The sequence below is a fragment of the Prionailurus bengalensis genome, chromosome E4 (assembly GCF_016509475.1).
Source record: "Prionailurus bengalensis isolate Pbe53 chromosome E4, Fcat_Pben_1.1_paternal_pri, whole genome shotgun sequence".
In the NCBI taxonomy this organism is placed as follows: domain Eukaryota; kingdom Metazoa; phylum Chordata; class Mammalia; order Carnivora; family Felidae; genus Prionailurus; species Prionailurus bengalensis.
This window is the reverse complement of record NC_057360.1, coordinates 18,841,211-18,862,638: the sequence shown is the minus strand read 5'-3', so window position 1 is coordinate 18,862,638 and position 21,428 is coordinate 18,841,211. Positions and strand designations below refer to the sequence as shown.

Genomic DNA, 21,428 nt, shown 5'->3' with positions numbered 1-21,428 from the left:
TAAATCTTGCTTTCTTCTTCCCAGGGCAGAGAGAACCCTGCCTCTTCAGAGCTTTTGATTTGGCCACAGGTACACCATCCCCACTCCCAACCTTGTCCCTATCCAGCCCAGAATCACTAGAATTAGTTTGTCCAGTTACCAATCTTTAGGGAGGTAAGCAGGGGTCAGGGACTCAATGGACATTTGCTTTTTTTGCCCATGGGTCTGACAACTAGAGCCACAGCAAGTATTAGGATGTGGAAAAGCCTCTGGGTGAGAAGGCTCTGTCAAAAGAAAACTAGGAGCGCCCCCTGCTGGCAAGTGCTTAGTAGGAGCCTGTCAGTCCCCCAACCTCCTTACCCCGCACCCCCTCCTCAGGAGGATGCTTATAAGCAAATAGCAATGTTCTAGGTAAATCTGGATGTCAAGAGATTATACCGCTCTCAAAGGCAGCAGAAAGAAAAATATTTCTCAGGCAGTACCAGGCAAGGAAGAACAAAGACCCAGGAAGACTCAAGCTATACTCCTTGGGTCTTAAAGCTATTTTCAATGATCTGACAGCCAATTAGTGTAAGATCATGATGTTGCTTACCTCCAAGGGTGGCAGAAAGTAAGAAATGAGTGCCGTACTTTTTTATCAGGTTTTCAGTAACCTGTTGTAAGTTGGGTCTCCTTCCGAGGAGGCGGATGTTCCGGATAAATTCTGGGGCAAGAGGCAATGGCAAACTGAAGAAGTCCCTCCTTTCCAGAGCCAAGTTGTTTACTTTCCAACGGGCAAACTCCCTGGAGGAAAAGTCAAGGGATGAAGAAAAGCTCAATGTATTTAAGAACAAGAAACATAAAATCTGAAAGAGGTCATGTTCTTCCTCCACTTGTACCCTCCTCACTCCCCTCAGCGCACATCCCTCCACATGGAGGCACCCACTGCCTGCAAGAGGCCGTTTGGCCTTCCACCCAGCTTCCCATTCCCAGGCTGTCAACTGACTTCCATCAGAACCTATTCCCATCTGTTTTCTCATTGGGGTCTCTGATTTGCTTACTCATATGCAGGTAGTCATGTAGTAGTGTAGTACGGGAAAACAATTATGCAAACAGTGAAAACAGAACAATGGATTGCAGAGATATGATTTAGTCACAGTTGCCACTCAATGGATGAGTCACATCACCTATCATCGCCTCAGTTACCCATTTGAAAGTGAGGAGTATGGTCTACAACAGTGGTTCTCAAATTTTGACCCGTTCACACTCTTAACAAATGACGGAGTCCCCCATATTTATGCGGCTTATCTCTATTGATAATTACCACTTTAAAAAATAAAACAGAAAATTTTAATTTATTTATTAGTTCACTTAAAGATAACAGCAGTAAATATATTACATATAACATAAATGACATATTTTTATTACCATAACCATATGTTCTGAAACAAAGCCAATTTAGCAAGAAGAGTGGTATTACTTTGCATTTTTGCAAGTGTCTTTAATATTTGGCTTACCAGAAGAAGGCTACTTTCTCATATTTGCTTCTGCATGTATTCTTATGTAGTCTTTGTGGATATTCACTAAATGCAACAAATGTCGTTCCTTAAAGGTTACAGAGTGGAATCTGAAACCACATCAACGCACTTTTTATACTCTATTACATTAAAATCCAGTGTTCTATATTGTATTTTGAATGGGTCTTTTTACCCTTCGTGATTTTGAAACATCACGCATGGTCATCCAAAAAGTATGGGATCACTGAATTATTCAGGCCTTCCACATTGTGATACTTCATTATATAATGTCAAAACACCATATTTGTTAATATCACAAATCCCATGCATAAAGTTGCTAAGTACTGGAACTGCTACCAAACTCATAATGACAAATATAAGTTTTCCAAAATTCTAATTTTCATTTGAAAGCTTAAATTTTATCACTAGCAACAGATACTGTTAGCTGTTTTCCTTGAAGAGGTAGGCTTACTTTACCCCCCTTTATTTTTTGAGAAAATGTTTGCCAGACACTAAAGTGTCTAAATAACCACAGTTTATCTGTTCGCTGTTCTTTGAAGAAAAATTCAGTTCCAATGAAAACGCGACTAGTTCAGCTTACAATTCAATCACAAAAGCATCTTTCCCTGAGACAATCATCATTCTTCAGTAGCCTTAGACTCATTTTATGTTTATTTTACATTTCATCATACAAAATATTAAAAAGATGTGTAGGGGTGCCTGGCTGGCTCAGTTGGTAGAGCATGCAACTCTTGATCTCTAGGTCATGAGTTCAAGGCTCACACTGGGCATGGAGCCTATTTTAAAAAAAGGTGTATACTTAAGGCTCAATATCTAATAAAATTAATAAGTTTAACTGCTTCAAGGACGTTCTTATGTGAATATAGCATAAAAACAAGCATGTGTGTGTGTGTGTGCTTAGGTGTAAGTATGTAATGATGGAGATGACTGGTGTGATTTGGTGAGACTGCCTTTATTCAAACACAGATGCCAGTAGTTTTATTCACCATGGTTTTTTGTGCCATCAGTGCAGATGTCAATATGGACACCCTGAAAAGACCTAAGAGAACCCATCTTTTGAGAAGCCCTATTCTATAAGATGGCAAAATTCCAAATTCCTTTTTAGTCCCATCTAGATCTTTAATCTTCATACTTTGATCCTCACTGAAAGGGACACATTTCCAAGGGGAATCTGTCCTGGGATGAAATTGAAAGGATCACATCCATTAGTGAGAAAGTACTTTTCCATAGCCTTTCAAATTATACTCAGAAGGACCAGCTCCATTGCCTTAGGGAACAACAAAATTCAAGGTCTTCTCAACCTTCTCACCTATCCCCACTCTGCTCTTTATGACAGTGCTGAAGTTTGGTCTAACTTTCTCCCCAAATCCATGGACTACAAATGACAGGGCTGCAGAAAAATAAAAAGAGCTCCAAAATAATAAAAATCCATGCCCGATTTAAACCTATAGAATTCTCCCATCTAACTATAGAGACTGAGACAGAGAGGAGGGGCATGTGCCAAATATTACCAGGGAAACAAAAGAAAAGAGACGACTAATAATTCAAGGTTCCAGCAAAGTCTTTTAAAATTCCCATTGTGTGGCTTTATTTATCTAAGAAGGCAAGTTCATAATAATACATTATCATTTATTTCCTTTGTACAGGAAATGCTAAACTTTAATTAAAGTACGGGATATCTGTCAAAGTGTTTTCTATACCAGAACCCACTGCAGCATGATGAGCAATCACTTGATCTCATGTCTGACTGGCCAAATGGCCAATCAAGACAGAGTGACTTAATAGGTTAAAAAAACAACAGCAACAACTATATGCTGCCTACAAGAGACTCACTTCAGCATTAAGGACACCTATACTGAAAGTGAAGGATGGAAAAAGATACTCCATGCAAATGGAAACCCAAAAGAAGCCTGGGGTAGTTATATTTATATCAGATAGAGTAGACCTTAAGCCAGATTGTAACAAGAGACATAGAAGGGCATTATATAATGACAAAGGGATCAACTCATCAAAATACAACATTTGTAAATAGTTATGCACCCAACATGGAAACAACTACACATATCAAGCAAACACTAACAGATCTGAAAGGAGAAATAGCAGTTCCAACGATAGGAGGGGACTTCAATACCTCACTTTCAACCATGGATAGACCATCCAGATAGAACATCAACAAGGGAACATCAGCCTTAAAAATACATATTAGACCAGATAGACATAACAGATATATGCAGAACATTCCATTCAATAGCAGGAGAAAACACATTATTCTCAAGTGCACATGGAACATTCTTCAGAGTAGATCATGTGTTAGGTCACAAAACAAATTTTAATGGATTTAAGAAGACTGAAATTATATCATGCATCATTTTCAACCACAATTGAATGAAACTAGAAAGTACAAGAGGTGTAAAATTCACAAATACATGGAGATTAAACAACATGCTCTTGAATAACCAACATGTCAAAGGAGAAATAAAAAAGTATCTTGAGGCAAATGAAAATGGAAACACAAATACCAAAATGTATGTGATGCAGCAAAAGTAGTTCTAAGTGGGATGTTTATAGTGATAAATGCCTACACTAAGAAAAAATAAAGATCTTAAATAATAACCAAATTCACACTCCAAGGAACTAGAAAAGAAGAACATATTAAACCCAAAGTTAGTAGAAAGAATAACAAAGATTAGACTGGAAAGGAATGGCATAGAGACTAAAAAGACAATAGCAGAGATCAATGAAAATAAAATCTGCTTTTCAGAAAAGATTTTGAAAAATAGACAAATCATTAGCTAGACTAACCAAGAAAAAAAAGAAGACTCAAATAAATAAAACTGGAATTGAAAGAGGAGACATTACAAATGATACCACCCAAATACAAAGGATCACAAGAGACTTTAATGAACAATTATATACTAATAAATTGGACAATCTATGAGAAATAGATTAATTCCTAGAAACATATAACCTACCAAGACTGAATCATGAATAAATAGAAAAACCTGAACAGACCAACTACTAGAAAGAAGATTGAATCAGTAATAAAAAAAACTCCCAACAAACAAAAGTCCAGGATCAGATGGCTTCCCTGGTGAATTCTACCAAACATTTAAAGAAAAATTCCTACCAGTGTTTCCTAAACTCTTCCAAAAATGGAAGAGGAGGGAAAACTTCCAAACTCAATTTATGAGGCCAGCATCACCCTGATACCAAAACCAGACAAGGACACTACAAGAAAAGAAAGTTATAGGCCAGTATCCCTGATACACATATATGCAAAAATCTCCAAAAAAACTATTAACAAACGGAATTCAACAGTACATGGAAACAATCATACACCATAATCAAGTGGGATTTATTCCAGGAATGAAAGGATGGTTCAACATTTGCAAGTCAATCAATATGATACATCACACTAGTAAAACTAAGTATAAAAATCATATGATTATCTCAGTAGATGCAAAAAAAAAGCATTTGAGTAAATTCAATATCCATTTATGATAAAAACCCTGAACAAAAAATGTGTAGAGGGAACATACTTCAACATAATAAAGACCATATATGACAAACCCACGGCTAACATTAGACTCAATGGTGACAAGCTGAAAGCTTTTTCTCTAAGATCAGAACAAGACAAAGTTGCCCACTTCTGTCACTTTTATTCAACATAATACTGGCAGTCCTAGCCAGTGCAATTAGGCAAGAAAAAGAATTAAAAAGCCTCCACATCAGAAAGGTAGAAGTAAAACTGTCTGTTTACAGATGACATATCATATATAGAAAACCCTAAAGACTCCACCAAAGAAAACTTAGAATAAACAAATTTAGCAAAGTTGCAAGACACAAAATCAATATATAAAAATAAGTTACATTTCTACAAACTAATGACAAAATATCAGAAAGAGAAATTACGGAAATAATCCCATTTACAGTTGCACCAAAAAGAATGAAATACCTAGGAATAAATATAATGAAGAGTGCAAGAGGTCTGTCTATACACTGAAAGTTGTATAATACATTGATGAAAGAAATTGAAGATGACAGAAATAAATGGAAAGATAGTTCATGGATTGGAAGAATCCATATTGTTAAAATGTCCATTCTATTCAAAGCAATCTACAGATTCATTGCAATCCCTGTAAAATTTCCAATGGCATTTTCCATAAAATAGAAAAAAAGCAATCCTAAAATTTGTATGGAATCACAAAAGACCCCAAATAGCCAAAGAATCTTGAGAAAAAGAACAAAGCTGGAGGCATCACACTTCCTAATTTCAAACTACATTACAAAGCTATAGTATCAAAACATTGTGGGCCTAGCCTAAAAACAGACGCATTGATAGTGGAACAGAACAGGAAACCCAGAAACAAAACTCACACATATATGGCCAATTAATTTGTATCTAAAGAGCCAAAAATATACAATGGGGAAAGGACAGTCTCTTCAGTAAATGGTAATGGGAAAACTGAGTAACCACATGCAAAAGAATTAAACTTGACCCCCATCTTCCACCATACACAAAGATGAACTCAAAATGAATTAAAGACTTGAACTTAAGCCCTGAAACCATAAAACTCAGAAGAAAGCACAGGCAGTAAGCTCCTTGACTTGGATCATGGTGATGGTATTTTTAATCTGATACCAAACCCAGCTTCCCTGTTTTGTGGTAGGCCACACATAGGCTTCATCAACTAATAAAGAATTTCTATCCTATCAATTAAATTACTAGGAGAAATAAAAAGCAGGCATTCTTCCATTTTTCATAATTTCTTACAATGGTCTAAACCTTCACCAAAAGGAAAGATCACCTTACCATAGAGGTAGCTCCCACTTTAATTAAATTTAATAAATAAAAATTGGTGGTCACATTGCTTGCTTAGTCTCTTTATTCAAGACTGCCAAAGAGTACCTCCTAGAAAAAGCCTTCCCTGGCCATCCCATCTCAAAGAGCACCCTCTCTCTCCCAGACTCTGTCCCATGCTCTGCTTTATGTATCTTTTTTAGCACTCATCACTGTCATAATAATTTTTAAATTTTCTTTCTCTCGCAGTAAAACAAACTCTATGAAGGCAAGATTGATTCTTTTGGTCTTACTCAACAGCAATAGAACAATGCTAGTGCTTCTAACAACACAATAATGGATGTTCAGTATATCTTTGTTGAATGATTGGGAGATTCTCTCATTTATTTTACTTGTTCAAAATAGTCAATTATTTACTGTCATAGCTCTACTAATCCTTTAATTGTTTGCAAATTATTGACAGCTAGATAAAAAAAGCTACAAGATGAGATACATAGGAGCAACTACCAATTCATGATTGATCTGAAATGAAAGTAAAGCATCCTAAATGTGTATGCATATCAATGGGAAAATTAGATTTGATTTATAGAAATATAATTTGCAGGGATGATTTTGTGCATTTTTAATATGTAAGTCAAGGCACTGATAGTATTTTCTTATGCTTTGGTAAACTGAGTCTGGGCCCTCTTCCAGTGGACATGGACAACTTCCAAACCCTGAGGTACATTCTGAACCCATGGTCAACACTCTGAAGTCCAGTGAGTATGGAGCCCCCATCCAGACTCTGGCTGTGATTTATATCTAATGTTAATGATCAGCAGCCCCACCCCCCTACAATGGGTATAACAATTTCTGCCACACTCCTAAGGTTCAAGGTCACCAAAAGAAGCAACAATCTTGGAGTTAGGCACTTTTCCTTAGTCTTCATCTTCTTTTGTCCAACATCAGACTTGGGACAATATATATTTTACCCAAACCAGAAAGAGTTTTGAGCACATCTAACTTAAATGAACCCAAGCTGTGGAAGCTCAGAAAGCTATGTCACACAACTATCAAGAGGGAAACTTGGGCTATTAGAATTAAAAGGAACATTTTAGTCCTATTTGCCAATCTTTTTCATATTATTGTGTACATTGAAAATTCTCCATGGGATGCACTGGGATCAGACAAGAGGAGATAAGCAACATATGCTGCCCAGATCTTGCCCAGTTGCCCCAAGAGCAGAAGGGTCAACCTATGGCCATGCCCATACCTATCCATATCCATTTGCAGTACCACCAGGTGCCAGCAAGCATACCCGTTGAGAAGGTCTATTCCTCTCCTCTTACGTTATGATTGAAAACCGCAAAACAAGAGAGGGAAGCAGTTTGCTTAAAGCAATATAACCAATTTGTACCAGAACCAGAACAAAAAGCTAGTGTCCTGACCCCACCACAGTGCTTTTAACAACCATGATGGTGGTGACAACAGCAACAGCGAGACCCGGAGAGGTTGAGAAAATCATTTGCATGAAGTTACAGAATTAGAAAGTGGCTGAGATTAAAACCCAGGTCAATACCTCACTGCTGTTTCTGTAACGCTATTTTCCCTTGTGTAGACTAAGTGTATTTTATGGTATTCTAATTACTTTTAAATGTTTATTACCTTTCAATGAAAATATTTCATCACCTGGAACATTTCATTCCTTTGGTTCTCTATATAAACATGAATTGACTGTACATCCAAAATACATACAGCAAAGCAAAACCTTTTTGGATGAAGGTGGCTTCAGCACACCCATTTGCAGAAGGAGAAATTGAGACCTAGTTAAAATCAAGTCCATATACAGAGTACCATGGGAGAAATCAAAGATAAAGGCCTGATTCCAACTCCTATGGCTTCTCAGGAAATCATAACACAGAATAACAAATGACTCAGATAAAGTGAATGATACTGTCTTAGGAAGCATTTTATGAGCAAATAATAAAAAATAATGGTTAACATTTAATGAATTCTTAGTATGTGCCAAGCATTCCAAGCATCTTACAAGCATTAACCAATATAATATTCAAAACACCCCTACAAGGGGGAAAATATCATTATCCTCATTTTATGGGTGAGGAAATTGAGGCACAAATAAGTTAATTTGCCCACTGGGGAACACCCAGTAGGTGGCAGAGTCAGGGTTTAAATAGAAGATGTCTGGCTTTGTAGTCCACAGTTTTTAGCACCATGCTAGTCTACCGACCCTGTGAGACCCAAAAGAACAACCACGATTTTGTGCAGGTATCAGCCCACAATTAGGCATAGGCCTCAGCTGCTGGCAAGAAGGTTCAGGCTCGGAGGGTGCCTGGTGGTTTTCTCTTCTACTTTGCTAAGTTTCTTCCCTGCCCTTTGGGGGCCCTTCGTTGAATCAAAATAATGGGGGAAACATCTGTGAAAGAAGTTGGAGCCAGAAAGTGGTAAAAATGTACTTACAGAACTTATTAACCTGGTTCTTTCCAGCATCTGAAAACCTCAGAAGGCAATACTGGAAGGCAGCCTGAGCTATTCAGAGAATAAATGTTCATTTCCGATTTCTCGTTTAGCAGTTTTTTTTCCAGTAATAAAATAATCAAGGCTCTTTTTTTTCCTAGGAAAAGGATGTTTTCTATATATCAATTATATTAACACACTACTTCAATTAAGCCATCATCTTTGTTTCAATTAAGACATCAAGTAAATCTCCATTTCAATTTAGCCATTTCTCTTAAAATCTTCCCCCACTGTGTTTGTCAGGCAGTAAACAGTCTGAGAGAGCAAACGTCTCCAACAGTAGTGAAGCCCCTGTGGAAAGTGCCTTTAGAACAGCAGAGACCACTAAAGGGCTCCCCGGTTAAAGCAAAGGGCGACCAGAACACTCCAACGTGGACTCCACCTGCAAAGTTGTTCAAGTGGTACCCGGAAAGGATGCTCCAATGGGCTGCTATAAGTAAGAAGTTGATTCCATTTTCCACCATATTTTAGATTAGCCCAGAGTGAACAACATACATTTTTGCCAAAGGGTTAACATGCCCATAGAGTTATTAATAACAACCAAAACAGAATTTAGGAAAGGTATAATCCAGACCGGTGGCTAAAACCCAGTGTGTTATAGCATTTGTACACACCAACACAGAGAATATGGTAGGCAAAATCCAAAATCTCTCTATACTGAAACGATGGTAGCTTTCTGTGTCCCACACTGCTCAACCCTAATGGTCCAGATCGCCCACAAATGACGTTTCTAGTTGTCCATGAACTTAGGGATTTTCCCAGAACCTAAAGGGCCTGTAATAAGAAAGCAGAATCGCAGCCATGCCAAGCTCGGGCAACAGGAGCTTCTGCAGGACTTTGGGATTGGACCAGCTCTGGATTTGAAGCAAAAGGGGCTCTGATGAGAATACTAACTGGCTAGAAGGTGTTCCTAATTTGAAAGTTGTAAGTAAAGAATGTCTCCAAGTCACAGCCTCTAAGTCTAATGTCACCCACCACGCTATGGCACTGCGTTCTTCCAAGTAATACAAGGTCAACGAGAACTCTGGCAGCACGTGTGCCCCCCTGCAGGGCCCCAGGCTCCTGGCTCTGAAAGACTTGGAAAGAGCACAGCTGGGGATCTTCCATCCCGGTGCTGTTTCCAGCAGCTCGGTGCGGAAGCACCACCTTTCTGGCTTGTAAACTGAGAATACTGATCCAGCCCCCGTGAAGAGACATTACCTAAGAAACCTCCCTTATGAAGCCTTCAAGGAGAGAGTATTTTACAAGGAAATCCACAGTCTAAAAATAAAAACACAACTATACCTCAATGAGGCTGAAATCTAGTAATCATGAACACTGCAACCTACCACACAGGTACTTGTGCCGAGACCTTGGGCTAATAGTGAATTAATAGTTACCAGTTTTCCAATAGACCTATCTTTCCATTTCTGTGTGGAAAGCATGTTCAGGCACCTTTCCAAGGCCACCACTATGGCTGTCATTTGGAAAGTCTCATTTCCTGTACCCTGAATATGCAGCTCTACCCACCCCCTCTGGGGTGGCCCCCTTGCAGGCTTGGCACAACCCCGTCCCAGCAGCAGTATGTCCTTGAGTATTAGGAGCCCATTTGTTCCTCCTGAGTTAGACCCCAGGTTGTGTTTACTGGGGAGACAATCAATGCCGTTTCCAGCAGAGCTAACCAATCGTCACCTGCTCACTCAGGCGGCAGTTCTCAGAATAGGCTCTGGGACTCCCAGAGAGGTTGGGGAGAAGTCTTACGGTAGCTGTGGAGCCCAGGATGCCCACCTCCAAGCACCACTTTTAAAACAATGGCAGAAAGAGTAGGCTGTCATGATAGGAAATACTGTCCTCCTCTCTTCTTTGGCCTTCCTGATCTATTTCCAATAACCTCTTTTGGGGGGCCACCCTCCTCCAACCTTCAGTGTTCAAAGGGACTGCCAAATGCTGAAGGGACTGAGTTATTCTCCAAAAGGTGGTCTTTGGTAGGAACCATACTTGGAAGAAAAACAAATATGACTGGTTTTCCTTGAAAAATGAAGGGAGACATAGGACAGGTCATTGAATTAAATATTTAAGAAATTTGGAGCAAAAAAATAGATGAATTGGCCTTAGCTAAAGACACAAATAGTTTTCTTTCCATTTTTCCTGTGACTTTACTTTGTCTATGTGAACTGTCAACCAATGACCATGGGAAAATTTCTCACATACCAACCAGTTCTGGATAAATGCAAACGTCTTTGTTCTCAGAGCTCACCTTTCTCTTGGAGAGTTGCCTTTCCCCAGCGAGCTTGAGACTTGCCAATTTGACACAGGAATTTCAATAAACACCACAGAGGATTGCACTGCTTATTTTCCTGAAGAGTCCCAGATCACAAAGAAGCCTTTTTTTTTTTTTTCATCCTTCTGCCAATATACCTCACATCCAGGGCTACTGCTCCCACCACAGGACTCGGGCCACCATTGAGTTATTTACCTCAGTGAGATACCTAAGATGGTTTCACATTCTTTAGCTGGACAATTTTAGGGACTGAGGGACATATCATGTTTTGGCTCCTGTACAGAGGCAGTATTTCTAGACACATCACATCATCAGGAGATTTCTATCTCAACAACAGATTACTGTAATGTACTTAGCTATTAGAGCCTTTACTGCTATAATGAATAAGACATGATTAATCTGAGCTATAAAAAGAAATTATAATAAAAACCATAATCTCTTACATTGGTGTAAGCTTTCCTTTCATTTTTAAAAACATTTGTACACAATTTTCACACAAGCTCAACTATTTTATCTATACAAGAACCTCGGGGAAAAGGAAGCAGAAATATCATTACTCAACTATTAACCTTTTATAGGTTAAAAATGAAGAGACAAAGAAACTGAAAAAAGTGACCCAAGTCTCCTTTTATCAGTGGTAGAGTTGGACAAGAACCCAGACCACCTCATGAATGATTTTCTGCCTTTGGCTATGACCTGTGCTCAAGTTCAGGGATCCCGGTACGCCTCTATCATACTTCCCAGGAAATCCTTTGGCCTTGTTAACCAGGGAGAAATTCCAAGACAGGAAGGCTTCAGTCCAGGAGCCCGCTGGTTAAATAATACCTCGGTCCATGCAACCCTAGGAGGCACCAGAGCAGAGATGGGGCCAGCCCTCCCCCAATGCCCCTATGCCCCTGTCCTTCCCACTATCTGGTAGAATTCAAGAAGCCTAGCATGTAGGTAATTTAGCAGCCTGCTGTGTTCTCAAACAACGGCCCGTAAACAATGATTGGCCAATTTCATTCTAATCTTCCCAATTTTGCTCTAATTAAAATCAAGCTGTAGCTTTCAAACAGTTTAATTAAGGCTGATTGGGAAAAATGGGGAGGGGAGACTCAAGCTTAGAGGAGGAGGACTGGGTCACTGCTTGGCGAATCTCACACTGTCCATTTGGGACTTGGGGGATTGAAGAGGGCACTGAGGGCAGTGTGTTTGTAGAATCAATGTGAAATACAACACACTCATTGGAATGAAGGGCCAGTGAATCTGTGAGACCAGAATGAACTGAAAGGGGAGCTAAGATCTGTGTTTTCCCACTCAGAAACCTCAGCTCTGTTCTGACCTCCCAACCTGCTCCCCACAGCTCATCTGTTCGACTGTGGATAAAATGGCTCTGCTCACTACTCTTTGCCTCCCGTCGTGCGTGTCTTTGCTCAGCAAGCTAACAGCCCGTGCCATGCTTCTCCCCAGCAAATGTCCATGGGCTTCCCATTATCTACTTAACTCTAAGAGAATTCCCCCAGACTGGCAGCTCCTTCCACTGTTCTACAAGTTTATTCCTTTTGCAATGAGATAGCCCTTCTGGAATTTGGGTGTATTTACTTCTTATGTGAACTGATCTTTGGACTAAGTATTTTTTGTTCCTTCAATAGCTTCTAGATTCCTAGGCTCTTATGCTAAAACTTCTCTGCATGCAATCTAGCTTGTTAATGTGTTTCTTTTTAAAGATGGCAACCAAAATTAAACACAATTCAGTAGCTTGTGTTCTGAGCCATGGAGAGTATAGGATACAATTTCTGAATACATCATTATCATCATTGTAAATATGATCATTGTGTCTATCTACTGAACCCTTATGTTACCAGTCATGGTAGTGGATGCTTTACATACTTTAAAATCATCACCACAACCTTATAAATATCAGTGTGGCAGATTGAATCTTCATTCTCACCTATAGTAGAATGCCCTTTGATATGTGACTTCACAGTACCCATCACTCATACAGATGGGCCTCATTTCCCTTCCCCATTGACACTGGACTTGGCTATGTGGCTTCACTCTGGACAAACAGATATGGACAGAAGTGACCAGGCGCCAACACTGGGCCAAGACCTAAAAAGGCATTGCATATTTTTTTCTGGCCTGCCTGCCCTGGCCATGAGCACTGCTTCCCCCACTTAGTGGCAAGTGCTTCTCTTTCAGCCTGAGACCCATGATAAACATCATTGGAGAAAACACCACATGGCCCCCTTGCAGACCTGTAGCCTGAAGCATACTAATTCAGTCAACCTCCAGATACATGAGCGAGAAAAATGATATTGTTTGAAGCTGAATATGGGGGTTATGTTTAAGTCCATAATTATGGCAGTAGTTAACTGATACACTGATATACACCACAACTTTAGTCCTATTTTATAGCTGAGCTAGCTGAAGCTTAGATAATTTAAGTATCTTAGTGAAGGACACACAGCTAACCAAAAGAGTGAAGATAGTCTATGATCTTTCATATGTGTGTGTGTGTGTGTGTGTGTGTGTGTGTGTGTGTATGTGTGTGTGTGTGTGTGTGTGTATGTAAAGGAAATATATTTCCTTTGTTAACACACCTGAATATTCCTTTTTTGTTTTAGTAGTTGTATACTAAATTCATTTAAATTTTTGTTATTTTTTTATTGAAATATAGTTGGCACATTTGCATTCCTTTAAAAAAAATTTTTAATATTTATTTTTGAGAGACAGCATGAGCATGGGAGGGGCAGAAAGAGAGGGAGACACAGAATCCAAAGAAGGCTCCAGGCTCTGAGCTGTCAGCACAGAGCCCAACTCGGGGCTCGAACTCATGAACCGTGAGATCGTGACCTGAGCCAAAGTCAGACGCTTAACTGACTGAGCCAATCAGGTGTCCCGCATTCCTTTTTTTGAAGAAGAAAGTATTCTTGTCTAAACAGTAGTCTTATGGCCAACCAGAACCCCACATTTTTTCCAACCCAATTTGTTTTTGTTTCTGTCTTAACTGCTGAGCCAAGCCACCTATATCTTACATTTGTGAACTTGACATTTTGAACTTAAATCTTGGGCTTTGCACTTCACCACCTTATTGCATTCCATCCCTCATGGCAGACTGGAAAGTGTTCTCTAAGCTATTTCTACTTTCTCCTTGGGTTCACAGATACACAAATTTCCCCAGCTTCCTCTGCATTTAAATGTAGTCATGTGAATGGGTTCGGGCCAGTGGAATGTGAACCCAGGCCCAACTCATTAGACCTTTCTCTCTTTCCTTGTTTACCAGGACCCAGAGGAGGACACTGAGACCCTAGATGATGACAGAGTGACTACATGGACAGAGTCTTAATCTTGAATGATTTCATGAAGCACTCTCCTTTTAACCATCTCATAAATTGCACTGGACTTGAGCAATGAATAAATAATTAAATAAATCTGTACTAACTCACTGAGATTTGGGGACTGTTTATTCCAGCAGTTAACCCACTCTAATACCTTGATCATGCTGATCCCCTATTCCAGCCTGGCAAAAGAATCTTCACTCTTGATTTTATTGCCAATCTTGATAAGGGTCTCTTTCAATTACCTGATTTTATTGTCTATGTGGTCAAGCATCCATGCTTCCATTTCTCCTCAGCTCAGTAACATTCCCATATGGATCTCTCTTTTTCTTGTTTTCTGAGTCTATATGGAAACGGTGTTAGTTCTGAGCCCTTGACTTTTATGCTGTAGGGTCATAGTGTGTGAGTCCTGCTCTAAGGGAAAAGTACCTGTCACTGTGAAAGATTTACTTTGAACTATCTATAACTATAAAATCAATGAATAGATTAATTCAGGCTATAGTTAGGAAGAAAAAAAATGTGGGTTTTAAGTGATAAATTTGATTAATGTATGGAAACTCCAGTAAAAAGAATGGAGTTTTTGATAGAGACTGCCCCTCCTTTCTTTCCTCTTTCTCAATTAAACTCTCTGCATTTTCTCTTTTTCCGTCTTCTCAAGATTCCCCATTCTACTGTTTTCCATATTTACTCTCAGGAGACCCCTCACAAAGAATAATGCACTTACCTTGAAATAAACCAAACTGTGCTTTTAGTTATCACCAAATAGTCCTGATAAAGAAAATCCTATTATTCTACCCATTTTACTGATGAGAAAAAATTAAGCTCGATTAAAGACAACTTGTACAAGTTCACACTAGAAGTAGCAGGACTACAATTTAAACCTATGATTCTAGAGCTGGGAGCCTCAACCACTTGTTTTCTCCTTCCATCTAATTCAGTCCCAGAGTATGCTACTCATACTGAGGGGTTTCATTCTCTTATTATATCCTTAACATGTGGCAGACATGGTACCAGGAACCGGAGATAAAAGGATGAAATAAAACATATTCTTTGCCTGAAGGAGGTCAGAGCCAAGAGAAGAGCAAGTAAAGACATATAAGTAAATAAATACATAAGATAAGTTATACAGCAGAAATATGAACACATCAATGGGGAATCATAAGTAGGAATGACCAACTAACTCTCTTGCAGGAACCAAAGAAGACTTCATAGGGAGTTGACATTTAAGTGGGCTTGAGAGGTGAGTAGGAAGAGAAAGATGGAAGGAGCTTTGCGGGAAGTGGGAATGAGACATGGAAAGACACATGGCATCTGAAGGAGTCTTCTGTATCTGGGAAAATGTGTACCTGTTCAGTGAGACTGGAACAAAGGACAGCAGGAAGAAAGTGTGCAGCACAGTCAGCAGCCCAGGGTCAGTGTTCATTGGATATTTGTCACAAGAGGGAATGTGTGGATTTGGAAGGGACTCTCATGCCAAGAAAATGTATTTGGGTTTTATCCTTTGGGCACAGAAAGACCAGCAGAGGACCTCAGGCAGATTGGACTAGAGAAGACAGAAAACTACAAGCGGGAAACAGTGAAGCCAGGAGAAGAAAGAGGAAGAAGGCTTTCAAAGACAGCTCTGAGATGGAAGTCACACAACTCAAATGCGGGGAGGGGATGAGGAAGAGGTGGGAGTTACAGTGCCCGGTGGCTGTGACATTCCAGCTGCCATACCAGGAAGCACAGCAAGGAATACAGGAGACATAAGTGTCATAGGAAACATGATGAGTGCAGTTCTGGCTACGATTTTACCACAAACCAAATCTAGGTGCACAAAATCAGATCAAATGGGAGGTAGCTGCAGTTCCTTGAAAAGCTGAGGAAAAAGTTAGGATTTTTTCCCTCTACATGTAACTTGGATGAAAATATCTGTATTCTCCGACCATAAGCCCAGCACATATTTCCAACTTTTCTTGAAGTAATGATGCTTCAGTTCCAGAGAAAAGTCACCACATCTTCTGAGGCGTGCCTGCGCCCTAGAACCCCCATCAGTAACCTTCGAAAACTGCCTAGAAAGCAAGAAGTTAAAGAAGTCTGTAGGGAAGAAAATGCCTGATCTGAGAAATTCCACCATGGTGAACTCATAGTGGTCCATGACAAAAGCCTTGAGTGCTTTGAAAGATGAGCAAGCAAGCAAGCTCTCTGGGAGCCAGAAGTGGAAGAAAATCTTACATCAAAGTAAATTTCTGATCTTTTCCTTATGCAGAAAGATGGAAAGGTGGACTTGGGCAAAAGAAACAAGGATGGTTTGAGAGAAATAACATCGAGAAGGGGAAGGAGAAAGAGAACTTCTGGAGGGAAGTTACACGGTGCCGACAAGTCTAAGAATCAGGAGAATAATCATCTCCAAATATCTAGAGACCTATTGTGAAGAAGAGGCATTTAGACTTATTGTCAAGAAATAAGAAAGCAGAGTCAGGACCAGTAAGTGGAATTGTGCAGAGAAAGACTGATTCAGTTCCAGAAAGGTCTTTCTAGAATTTGGGGCTAATGAATGGAAATTGGCTTCAGTGAACACGCAGGACTGGGTGTGCTCAAGCCAAGCCTGGCCGACAACCTCCATGGGGATTTGTAGAGTGGTTGTCTGCAATGGGCAGGAAACAGGTGGTCTCTTTTTTTTTTTCATTTTTTAATATCTATTTATTTTTGAGAGAGAGACAGAGAGCACAAGTTGGGGAGGGGCAGAGAGAGAGGGAGACACAGAATCCAAAGCAGGCTCTAGGCTCTGAGCTGTCAGCACAGAGCCCGACGCAGGGCTCAAACTCACGAACCATGAGATCATGACCTGAGTCATGACCAAAGTCAGACGCTTAACTGACAAAGCCCCTCAGGCACCCCAGGAAACAGGTGATCTTAACATTTCCTTCTAAGTCACATATTCAAACATCACTGGGTACCAGTCTGCCACCCCATGCCCTCAGGCCTCTTTCAGACAATGCCTTTTCAGCTTGGGCCTTGTGTCCCAGGCCAGCCACTAAATCTGTGGTTCCTAGATTTAGTCTCCTGACCCACAGGCATCAACATGGACACTGCCCTACTTAGTCGTAACAGAAGGCAAAACATGTACTATCAGCCTCGACAGCCACGTTTCTTCTATTGATTTGAGCATGAGTTTCCAGATGACAGAGGCTGACATTCATGGACTAGCACAGTCCCTTCCTCTCCATCTTTACCAGACGCACAGCTTAGAACATATACAGAACCAGCCAGGCAAAGGCTGGCTTACTGTGCTACAGTTTACCCCGTTACTAGTAAACCAACTATGCAGCCCATGTTGAGGGATCATTACATGAGGGTGTTTACATGCTTCTATGGATCCAGGAGAACTCACTCCCCAAAGAGTCTTCCTTCCTGTCCCTCCTCCGTCACTAGCAGGTCCCCAGGTAAAGCACAGGCTCTCCTGGCACACCAGGACAATGAGAATTCTCCCAGGCACAGGGGCTGATAATGAAGGGCGGTACAGCGCTGGTCCTGGCTACCTCATTTTTCTCCCACCAGGGCCTCCTGCCTGGCCAGTGAGACTTTTTGTTCACTCTGGCTCACTGTGACATCCAGAGCTTGTTCATTCTTTGCAGCAAGAGGGATAAAGAGGCGCATTTCTAGGCTCAGGGAGGATCCTGTTACAGTGGCAGAAGCAGGGAGCATTAAACAGGTGCAGAGGTAGAAAAACAGCAGGCAGAGGGAGCTATGCCAGACCCTTCCATCTTCCTCGAACCATGCCCCATGTGGAACAGCCCTCATCTGCCCACAGCTACCCCTGTAAATCCCAAAACTGCCTTGGGAGCCCCACCCTCCAGGTCTCTTTCTTTTCCATCTTTGGTGTACTGTGGATGCACACCAAAGGGTATGCCACTAGTGTCATTGTAAGGAACTCCAAATTTACAAAGTATCCTAATAAGCAGAGCTTATTTGCATCACCAGAGTTTTTTTCTGGCTTTATGAAAATATTCCTTGAAACGTAAGACATTTCCTAGTGGATACGTGTGTTTATAAATCAGTAGCTACCTGGTCCTCAAGTCAGGAGCTATAGATTTACTTAACACTGGATTTTTATAAGCCATTGCCAGGCAAAAAAAACATAAGATACTGCATTTTGGAATGGCATTAAGTGTCCCTCTAGTAGAGGATTAGATTTACAGAAATTTAATTTACACTGCAACCTTATAGAAATATGCCAGTAGTGTAGAGCCTACACATACAGAATTTGCTGTGGGTGAACTGTTTCAGGAAGATTCATCTGTAGCTTCCTCTCACTGAGGGTTCCCCAGAGCCCAGACACAGATGGAGAACTCTGGTGGAAACAGGACTACAGGATCTCTGAGTGAGATGGCCCCACTGAGTCCCCTGAGGTCCATCTTCTGAGTCCCAAAGATCTGCCAGAATGCCACATGGAATGGCAGGAGGGGCAGAGAGCACAGGTGGCTACAACTGGGGGTACCATTTCTCTGGGAGCGTTAAGAATCCCAGGCTCAGGGGAGGAGTCAACATGGTGGAGAAGTAGGGTACCCGAAGTTCCCTCATCCCCCAAACACAGCAGTGTTGAGGCCAGAAGACTTGGAAGTCCAGGAATCTGGACTACAGAGTGACAAAAACATCTCCAGACATCCACAGGAACAACTTGGCGGGCCATAGGTGCATGATTGAGAACTGGGAGAGATAAAACAGGTGGTGAAGGCATGGAAGGGAGGGATCCTCTTCTGTGGGGAGACCAAAAGAAAAGAGAGGCTGTGGAAGTGTAGGGATTGTATTTGGACAAATGTAGGGATTGTATTTGGACCAGGGAATGGAAAAAAATGAAGAACCAATTTCTAACTTGTTCCAGGGTTGCAAGGCTTTCTCTGTACTGGGGCCACCCTGTTTCCATGCCTGGGAAGGAGGGGAGCCAACCCCAGGCTCAGCAGCAAGCTCAGAAATGCAGTCAGAAAGAGCAATCTCCTCCCTTGAGTGCTGTGGGAAGAAGGTAGATAGCCTTCAAGGACAAAAGACCCTGCAGGAGTCTGCCAGCCAGAGGCCCTCTGTCAGCTTAATGGGCAGAGTGGCACTTCACTGGAAACGGGGTGGGGGGGGGGGTGCAGAGCAGGAGTGGTGGGGTTTGAATCCCAGCCTAGTGCCTGGGAAGCACTGGAGACTGTGGAGCTGGAAAAACCAGCCTGCTTGTGCCGGTGTAGCACTGTGAGGATGGCCTGAACAGAGTGATCTGGGACACTCAGTCTGGGGAGGAGAGACTGGGGTGTTGCCATTTTTCTCCCCATCACCAACAAGGTGGTGCTTCAGGGAACCAACAACAGGCCCATAGTGGAAGCAGGATCTGCCTACACCAAACCACGCCCCTCCTCCATGCCTGGTAACTGCATATCTACTGGAGCAAGATTGACACTGACCAACCAGACAGTCCCTCCTCCAGACCAGCATAGCCACTGGTTCCAAAGGACCATCAGATACCCATCCAGTGGTTTTGCATTTTCTGATTTGATTCTTGCTAAATTCTTATTTTATATATATATATATATATATATATATATATATATATAATGCATATATATGTATACATATACATACATACACACACATATGTGTACATAAACACACACACACACATTTTTTTTCCTTCCTTTGCTACCTCTTATTTTTCCCTAGTCTTTTCTAGTTGTTGGTTTAAGCAGACATTTTTAATCTATTCTTTCTACACGTCTTTTGTACCTCCTTCTTTATTTTCCTCTCTGTCTCTCTCTCGATTAATCCATATAATATCTCTGATTCTCTGCCTGGTCAATTTTTTTCTCTCTTTTCTTTTTCCCCACCCCTGTCATTTCTGTCTTTGTATGTAATAAGGCTTCTTCCACCACCTCCCTTTTATAATTTTTTCCAGGGTTACTTCAATGAACAAATCAAAGCACACCTGGTGGAAAGTCCAAACCACCACTATGAGTAGGTAGATAAAACAACCAGAGTCACAACAACAGAGAGCATGCAACACACTCCAAAAACACTTCCTGAAGGGCCAGACCCTGGATAGGGTATGACCCCTTTTTAGGATAGTAGTGCTAAACATGCAGGATATATAACAAGCTATTAAAACACATAAAGGACAGAAAACTAGCCAAAATTATGAAATAGAAGAATTCTCAAAAGAAATTCCAGGAAGAAATGATAGCTAGAAAATTGCTCAAAACCGATATAAACAATGTATGTGATAAAGAATTGAAAGTAATAGTCATAAGATTAATAGCTGGGCTTGAAAAAAGCATAGAAGACAACAGAGAATCTATTGCTACAAGAGATCAAGGAACTAAGAAATAGCCACAATGAATTAAGCAATGTTGTAAATGAGGTGCAAAATAAACTAGATGCAGTGACAGCAAGGATGGAGGAAGCAGAGTGGAGAATAAGTGAAACAGAAGATAAAATTATGGAAAATGGTGAAGCCAAGAAAAAGAGAGATAAGAAAATACTGGGCCATAAGGGGAAAATTAGAGAACTGATTCAATGAAATGTAATAATATCTGTATCATAGGAGTTCCAGAATAAGGGAGAGAAAAGGGCAGAAGGTTTACTTGAACAAATTATAGCTGAGAACTTCCCTAATCTGGGGAAGGAAGAAGACATCCAATCCAACAGACACAGACAACTACCTTCAGATTCAATAAGAATACGTCTTCTCTACAACATATCATAGTGAAATTAGCAAAACACAAAGATAAAGAGAGAATTCTGAAAGCATCTAGTAGCAGGCCTGTCCACTGAAACTTGGCAGGCTAAAAGGGAGTGGCAGGAAATATTCAATGTGCTGAATATTAAAAATATGCAGCCAAGAATCCTTTATCCAGCAAGGCTGTCATTTAGAATAGAAGGAGAGATAAAGACTTTCTCAGAAAAACAAAAACTGAAGAAATTCATCACCACTAAACCAGACCTGCAAGAGATCCTAAGGAGGACTCTGTAAGTGGAATGCTGCAAAGACTACAAAGGACCAGAGACATCACCAGAAGCAT

General features: G+C 40.7%; 1 protein-coding gene and 1 long non-coding RNA gene across 4 annotated transcripts in view; one reads left to right on the top strand and one right to left on the bottom strand.

Annotated features, from left to right (window-relative positions):
- The window catches only part of BRINP2 (BMP/retinoic acid inducible neural specific 2), a 121,256-nt gene that overhangs the window by 22,085 nt on the left and 77,743 nt on the right, over positions 1 to 21,428 (bottom strand). For all 3 annotated transcript variants that reach the window (XM_043568744.1, XM_043568745.1, XM_043568746.1), the window contains one exon: positions 572 to 762. In XM_043568744.1, coding sequence (XP_043424679.1) covers positions 572 to 762 — 191 coding nt within the window. The remainder of the gene's footprint in view (positions 1 to 571; positions 763 to 21,428) is intronic.
- On the top strand, positions 6,044 to 14,505 carry LOC122476266. The gene is made up of 2 exons (XR_006295435.1): positions 6,044 to 9,247; positions 14,340 to 14,505. It is a non-coding gene; the product is annotated as an uncharacterized LOC122476266 (long non-coding RNA).